Genomic DNA, 7500 nt, shown 5'->3' on the forward strand with positions numbered 1-7500 from the left:
TGCTCATGCTAACTACCCAGTTCTTCTTCTTCTGTTGATTCCAAACAAACCGGAAACGTAAAACGCATCACTTCCTGTGTGGCAGGAAAGAGCTTTCATGAACTAGATGTACTGTAGGATCACTGTTGTGTTATATCAATCAACCATAGAGAGCAGGAAAACACAAATGTATTCATATGAAGAAGTTGCAAATTATTACTTTAAAGTGGAAGCAGCGGGGCTGATGGGAAATGTAGTCTTAAGATGGAGAAACACAAGAACTAACAATACTACTGGTGTGAGACAGAGGAGACCAATCAGCTCCACCAGGCTCTCACTGGTTTACAGTCATTAGACCAAGGCAGCAGTATTGATTAAACAATGCTAATATGCTAATAGCTACATGCTATTCAAATGCTACACCCTGCTACTTCACCTTTAATCTGCTGTGTCACTCAGTGCACATTGGTGTCAGCTAGATCCCTAAAATGTAGAATGTCAAGTTTGTTTCTCTCTCTCTCTTTCTCCTTTCATCTCTCCTCATGGTTTTTCTTTTCTTATCTCTTTCTCCCGTGTTTCTCCATCTTTCCCTCGTTTCCCTGCCCCCCCTCCTCCACTCCTCTCATCTTCTGTATGACGTTTCTCCCTTCTCGCTCCTTCACCCCGCTCTACCTCTCTCCTTTATATTTCACCTCGTCTCCTTTCCCCATTCTCTCCATCCCTCTTCTCTCCCATCTCTCCATCCCCTCCCCTCTTTGCATCTTCCTCTTCACTTCTCTGTCTCTTCTGTTTCTCTTCTCTTCTCTTCACAGTCTCACCCCTCTCTCTTTAATCTCAGTCCACTCTTTGATTTTCAAGTTGAAAATTGTATAAAATAGAGAAGAGCCTCCCTCTCCGCTCTGTCTGCCTCTCCGTCTATCTATCTGTCCTCTGTGTGTGTGTGTGTGTGTGTGTGTGTGTGTGTGTGTCTGAGTGTGTGTGTGTGTGTGTGTGTCTGAGTGTGTGTGTGTGTACTCTCTACACTTCAATTTTCTACTTCTAGTTCAATCTTTTGTATGATTGAAAAACTCCTTTGCTCTTCTGCTTACCAGAACATTGTGTTAGATCTACTCTCCCTGCTCCACTTCTCTCTCTCTCTCTCTCTCTCTCTCTCTCTCTCTCTCTCTCTCTGCCTGTCTGTCTCTCTCTCTCTCTCTCTCTCTCTCTCTCTCTCTCTCTCTCTCTCTCTGTCTGTCTGTCTGTCTGTCTGTAGCAGAGCAGCAGGAACATCAGCAGCAGATATTCTGAACATGTGGGCTACAGGCCGGGTTTTAGGGAGGAAAAGAGAGAAAGACAGAGAGAGAAAAACGAGGAACAGGTCTCCACTGTGCAGCGGCAGGTTTAGTTAAAGGTTCAATATAGAATCAGAATGATAAAAACACATCTAGATAAAATATGATTAAAAAAAATACACAAAGCAGAGATAGAATCAGCAGTTTATGCAGGTGAGATTAAAAAAAAGAGATTAAAAAAAACCTCAAGTGATTTTTTAAAACCAGTCACTTCAACATGGCAGACTGAGACTCGACCGCATCGGATTACAGAATCTAAATGACAACAGAATCAATGTGGTGGAAAATAGTAAAACAACAACAGCCATAAATGACAAGGCAAATTGCAGTCAATTAAAATAGAATTAAAGTAGTAATTACAGCAATTTTTTACAGTTACTGGAAAAAATCAGTAACAGATTGAAGATGAAACAGAGTCATAAGGATACAAAAAAATGTAATTTTACGAACAATCGGATTACGAAATTGCTTTGAAAAAAGCAAGTAGTTATGAGTTGGAATAGAATAGAATAGAATAGAATAGAATAGAATAGGTCTTATAGTAAGTATAGTAATAGTTGTTATTTATTCACACGTTGTCATTTATGTCCAGCAGTGGGAAAGAATTTAAAATAAATCTTAGTGCTACAAATTAAGGGTTTATATGTCAATATGCAATGCAAATGTATTATTTCACAGTTCAATAAAATGCCCCAAAAAATCAGATCAAGGAGACAAAAAATTCCCCCTGAACAAAAAAGTTTATTTTTTATGCTGTTTGCAGGTCGGAGGTTCTATTCCCTGTAATGTAGCTCAGTGGGCGGAGCAAGGCACCAAGACTACAAGGTCAGGAGGGTCAGGAGGGTCAGGAGGGTCAGGAGGATCAGGAGGGTCAGGAGGATCAGGAGGGTCAGGAGGGTCAGGAGGGAGGGTCAGAGGGTCTGGAGGGTCTGGAGGGTCAGGAGGATCAGGAGGGTCAGGAGGGTCAGGAGGGAGGGTCAGGAGGGTCTGGAGGATCAGGAGGGTCTGGAGGGTCAGGAGGATCAGGAGGGTCTGGAGGATCAGGAGGGTCAGGAGGGTCAGGAGGGTCTGGAGGGTCAGGAGGATCAGGAGGGTCAGGAGGGTCAGGAGGGAGGGTCAGGAGGGTCTGGAGGGTCAGGAGGGTCAGGAGGATCAGGAGGGTCAGGAGGGTCAGGAAGGTCAGGAGGGTCAGGAGGGTCAGGAGGGTCAGGAAGGTCAGGAGGGTCAGGAGGGTCAGGAGGGTCAGGAGGGTCTGGAGGGTCAGGAGGATCAGGAGGGTCAGGAGGGTCAGGAGGATCAGGAGGGTCAGGAGGGTCAGGAGGGTCAGGAGGGAGGGTCAGGAGGATCAGGAGGGTCAGGAGGGTCAGGAGGGTCAGGAGGGTCAAGAGGGTCAGGAGGGTCAGGAGGGTCAGGAGGATCAGGAGGGTCAGGAGGGTCAGGAGGGAGGGTCAGGAGGGTCTGGAGGGTCAGGAGGGTCAGGAGGGTCAGGAGGGAGGGTCAGGGGGTCAGGAGGGTCAGGAGGGTCAGGATCAGGAGGATCAGGAGGGAGGGTCTGGAGGATCAGGAGGGTCAGGAGGGTCTGGAGGGTCAGGAGGGTCAGGAGGGTCAGGAGGGAGGGTCAGGAGGGTCAGGGGGTCAGGAGGGTCAGGAGGGTCAGGATCAGGAGGATCAGGAGGGAGGGTCTGGAGGATCAGGAGGGTCAGGAGGGTCTGGAGGGTCAGGAGGGTCAGGAGGGTCAGGAGGGAGGGTCAGGGGGTCAGGAGGGTCAGGAGGGTCAGGATCAGGAGGATCAGGAGGGAGGGTCTGGAGGATCAGGAGGGTCAGGAGGGTCAGGAGGATCAGGAGGGTCAGGAGGGTCAGGAGGGTCAGGAGGATCAGGAGGGTCAGGAGGGTCAGGAGGGTCAGGAGGGTCAGGAGGATCAGGAGGGTCAGGAGGGAGGGTCAGAGGGTCTGGAGGGTCAGGAGGATCAGGAGGGTCAGGAGGGTCAGGAGGGTCAGGAGGATCAGGAGGGTCAGGAGGGTCAGGAGGGTCCACAGAAACACCTGCAGAACCAGAAACACTTTGTGGCTCTTCAGACAGCCGTCCATGTGTTTGTATGTGTGTTGTCTTCACTCTGTGGCCTTGCTGTCTGTTGGGATTGTTGTGTTGTCATGTTTGTTGTCTCTTCCCAACACACAAATGAAGCTCCAGCAGAAAACAAAGTCATTTGGGCTGAATTGATGAGAGCCCACAAGACACAATAACAAGATTACACAAATACTTTTGTAAAAGTAAGAGCCTGCGAGTTTCATTCCTCAGAAACTCGTTGCATGACAAGAAAGGCGGTTTGATTGTGAGATGAGACGCAGCTCCAAACTTCTGGGAAACATAAAAACTCCATTTGTGTCACATTTAATTTCCTTCTGACTCACAGCAGAGCAGCAGAAACATCTTTACTTCTGTCTGTCTGTAGCCGTCCTGGAGAATAGAACAGAATAGAATAGAATAGAACATTTAATTGTGTTATCTCAGTGGAAAATGTTGATTTGCGGTCATGTGTGTCTGTGTGCCTAGATGGCACATGGTACTGAAAGGCGTTTTAGTTCACCAAATTGCAAAGAGTGTGATGATTCAGGCTGCGTTCACAGCCAGCAGGTTCTGATCGGTTTATCTGAACTCTGCAGTGTTTCCTCCTTCAGTTCAGCTGGTTTGTCCAGGTGAGAACGATGACCTTTGAACTCGACATAATGACACCGAGAGTCTCAGTCCTCTAACAAGAGAACTGCGGTGCGAAATGCAAGGGATTATGGGTAGAAGTCTGGACTGATGCTCATATTCAGCTATTTCTTCATGTGTTCTTAACTGGTATGAACACCAGAGAGACAGACATCGTCATGCTGAGATAAAGTTTTAGGGAAAACTGTCCAATAAACAAGCTACTTATGAGTCATGTGACTTTTGTTTACAAGCCCTGGTTGATGAGGCTGTAAATTGGTCGGTGTGAATCTAAACGAACCAAATACAAAAATACACTGTGGTTCAGACCAAAGAAAACCAGCTGTAGATGTGATCGCACCCTTCGCCCTGGACTTCTTTGGCTGTCCAACATGTTGTTTGGGACCTTCCTTTCCTTTCCTTTCCTTTCCTTTCCTTTCCTTTCCTCTTTTCTCTAGCGGCCCAAACAGAGCTGAGTGGCTGCTACTATCTGTTCTGGTTGTTGCTGTCAAAAAAAAAAACGACATTCAGAGAGAAATCAAATTATTGTTCTGTCTCTCCTCGAGCCCAACCCGTCCAGAGGAGTCGACATTCTACTGACGACCTAAAAAAGCTAGAAAATAAAATGTTCTCTCTTTCTCCCCCCTCCCTTTTCTCCTCCCTCCCTTCCCCTCCCCGCCCAGGATGATCCCGGCCAATCACAAGTACTTCCTGCTGAGCGACCTGGCGTCGGCGCGGGACTACGAGCTGTGTGTGCTGGCGGTGTACGACGACGGCGTCACCACGCTGACCGGCACCAAGCTGGTGGGCTGCGTGTCCTTCAGCACCGAGACCGAGTACGGACGCTGCCACTCCATACGAGACCAGGTGGGTGTGTGTGTACGTGTGTGTGTGTGTGTGTGTGTGTGTGTGTGTGTGTGTGCACTGAGCTCCTGGCACGCTGGCTCGCTGCTCTCTCACTGTATCTGCAGGTCGTTTTGTAGCTCGTTTCCATCCAGCTGTCGGGGAAATTTTAAGCGAACTTTTGAAATGTCACAGAAACTAAAATGCAAATCAGGTGCGTTTCCATCAGCTGGGTGAAACAAATGAACGGCGTCCTGGAAGCTGCATCACAAACCATAACCATGACAACAAAGGAAACAGTCTTTGAAGAGTTGATTAGTCTGGATTCATATTGGGCAATTGGGCTAATGTTTGGCCATACTTCATGCTTTCTGAAGACAAAAGCAAAGAAAATTACAGCCTAATCTTTTAAAAAGTTTATGTAACTGGTAAATTGTTTGATAGTGTTTGTTGAAAAGTTAGAGCCTGATCTTAAAAAACGAATTTGTCCAATTTTAATTTTAAAGTTTTCCTAATTGTAGTTCGAATAGAATAAAATAAATAATAATAAATAAATAAAATAGCATATTCAGGTTGGCTGTCTGTTTACTGGTCAATTGTATAATTTCATTAATCATTTGTTCACAAAATTATGGCCTGTTTCAATTTTCCAAGTATAGTTTGTTGAAATTGTAATGAATTAAAAAAGAAAAGTATGTAGATCTAGTCAATTGTTTGATTTAATTCATTATTCATTCAATAAGATAGAGCGTAATGTTAATGACTGCAATCAGATATAGTCAGAATAATGGGAATAATCTGAATAATGGGAATAATCTGAATAATGGGAATAATCTGAATAATCATCATCAGCCTGTTCTCCTAGTCGTCATTCTCAAAGTCCTCTGTCCCTCCTCAGTTCCTGGGTGGGACCATGATCATCATCATCGGTGGGATCATCGTGGCCTCGGTCCTCGTCTTCATCTTCATCCTGCTGATGAAGTACAAGCTGCACAGTAACCACTACAAGCAGAAGGCCGCCGCTCGCCAGGCCAACGTCTGCTCCCAGACCAACGGAGGGGGAGGGGGAGGGGGAGGGGGCGGAGCCACCGTGCTCGCCCTGCCGCCCTCCTCCTCGTCTGGAGGCCAAGGTAACCGGATGGCAGGGATGATGGAGGAGGAGGAATCTGTCCTGGCAGTCTGACCCCTCCTTGTTTCTGCTCCTAGCAGTCTGACCCCTCCTTGTTTTCCGCTCCTAGTCTGACCCCTCCTTGTTTTCTGCTCCTAGCAGTCTGACCCCTCCTTGTTTTCTGCTCCTAGTCTGACCCCTCCTTGTTTCTGCTCCTAGCAGTCTGACCCCTCCTTGTTTTCTGTTCCTAGTCTGACCCCTCCTTGTTTTCTGCTCCTAGTCTGACCCCTCCTTGTTTTCTGCTCCTAGCAGTCTGACCCCTCCTTGTTTTCTGCTCCTAGTCTGACCCCTCCTTGTTTCTGCTCCTAGCAGTCTGACCCCTCCTTGTTTCTGCTCCTAGCAGTCTGACCCCTCCTTGTTTTCTGCTCCTAGCAGTCTGACCCCTCCTTGTTTCTGCTCCTAGCAGTCTGACCCCTCCTTGTTTTCTGCTCCTAGTCTGACCCCTCCTTGTTTTCTGCTCCTAGCAGTCTGACCCCTCCTTGTTTTCTGCTCCTAGCAGTCTGACCCCTCCTTGTTTTCTGCTCCTAGTCTGACCCCTCCTTATTTCTGCTCCTAACAGTCTGACCCCTCCTTGTTTCTGCTCCTAACAGTCTGACCCCTCCTTGTTTTCTGCTCCTAACAGTCTGACCCCTCCTTGTTTTCTGCTCCTAGTCTGACCCCTCCTTATTTCTGCTCCTAACAGTCTGACCCCTCCTTGTTTCTGCTCCTAACAGTCTGACCCCTCCTTGTTTTCTGCTCCTAGTCTGACCCCTCCTTGTTTTCTGCTCCTAACAGTCTGACCCCTCCTTGTTTCTGCTCCTAACAGTCTGATCCCTCCTTGTTTTCTGCTCCTAACAGTCTGACCCCTCCTTGTTTTCTGCTCCTAGGTGGAGGCTCCAATAAAAACTCCCAACCGTCATCGTCGTTGGCAACAGAGGGAATGGGAGGAGCCTCTCTCCGCGGGACGACTGTAGTGGACTTAAACCCCGCCCATGACGACGACGCCATCTCCCAATAACACACAAGAAACTGTCAATCAAAACCACAACCACCAATCTCGAAGCCCAAACCAATACTCCAACTCCCTCCCCCTTGTTTTTGATTTGTTGCTGGTGCCTGGAGCCAAACTCCACTTTATACCGAGGATGGGCTCCTGTCATTGGTGAGTGGCTGCTGTCAGTCAAGTGCAGGGTGGGGGGCGGGGACAGGGGGAAGGAATAGCCAATGAGATGACAGAGTAGAAGTAGCACATACAGTAGTTCAGCCAACCTGTGAGAGGGGTGGTGCTCGTTTAAGAGCCTCCGGTCAGGCGGTGACGTACCGGCCGGGTGGGGTTTGTGCTCGTTTGGCAGCGGGACGTCCAGCAGCCGACCGGGACGTGTTAGTTCGTTTGAAGCTTTTTGAAATTGAAATTAAAATTGAAACGGAGACAGACACAGAGAGAGAAAGTGAATGACAGAGAGGACAGACAGTTGATTCAGTAAACCATGCGGACGAAGCCCAGT

At 47.9% G+C, this 7500-nt stretch overlaps 1 protein-coding gene and 1 long non-coding RNA gene across 2 annotated transcripts in view; both read left to right on the forward strand.

Annotated features, from left to right (window-relative positions):
• Nucleotides 1–7013, forward strand: part of LOC139931471 (leucine-rich repeat and fibronectin type III domain-containing protein 1-like protein) — a 37554-nt gene extending 30541 nt beyond the window's left edge. The window contains exons 7-9 of the mRNA XM_071924983.2: nt 4689–4872; nt 5747–5978; nt 6889–7013. Coding sequence (XP_071781084.1) covers nt 4689–4872; nt 5747–5978; nt 6889–7013 — 541 coding nt within the window. The remainder of the gene's footprint in view (nt 1–4688; nt 4873–5746; nt 5979–6888) is intronic.
• Nucleotides 1–7500, forward strand: part of LOC144539404 (uncharacterized) — a 117347-nt gene that overhangs the window by 81001 nt on the left and 28846 nt on the right. The gene's annotated exons all lie outside the window — the stretch shown is intronic.

The sequence above is a fragment of the Centroberyx gerrardi genome, chromosome 6 (genome assembly GCF_048128805.1).
Source record: "Centroberyx gerrardi isolate f3 chromosome 6, fCenGer3.hap1.cur.20231027, whole genome shotgun sequence".
Classification (NCBI taxonomy): Eukaryota; Metazoa; Chordata; class Actinopteri; order Beryciformes; family Berycidae; genus Centroberyx; species Centroberyx gerrardi.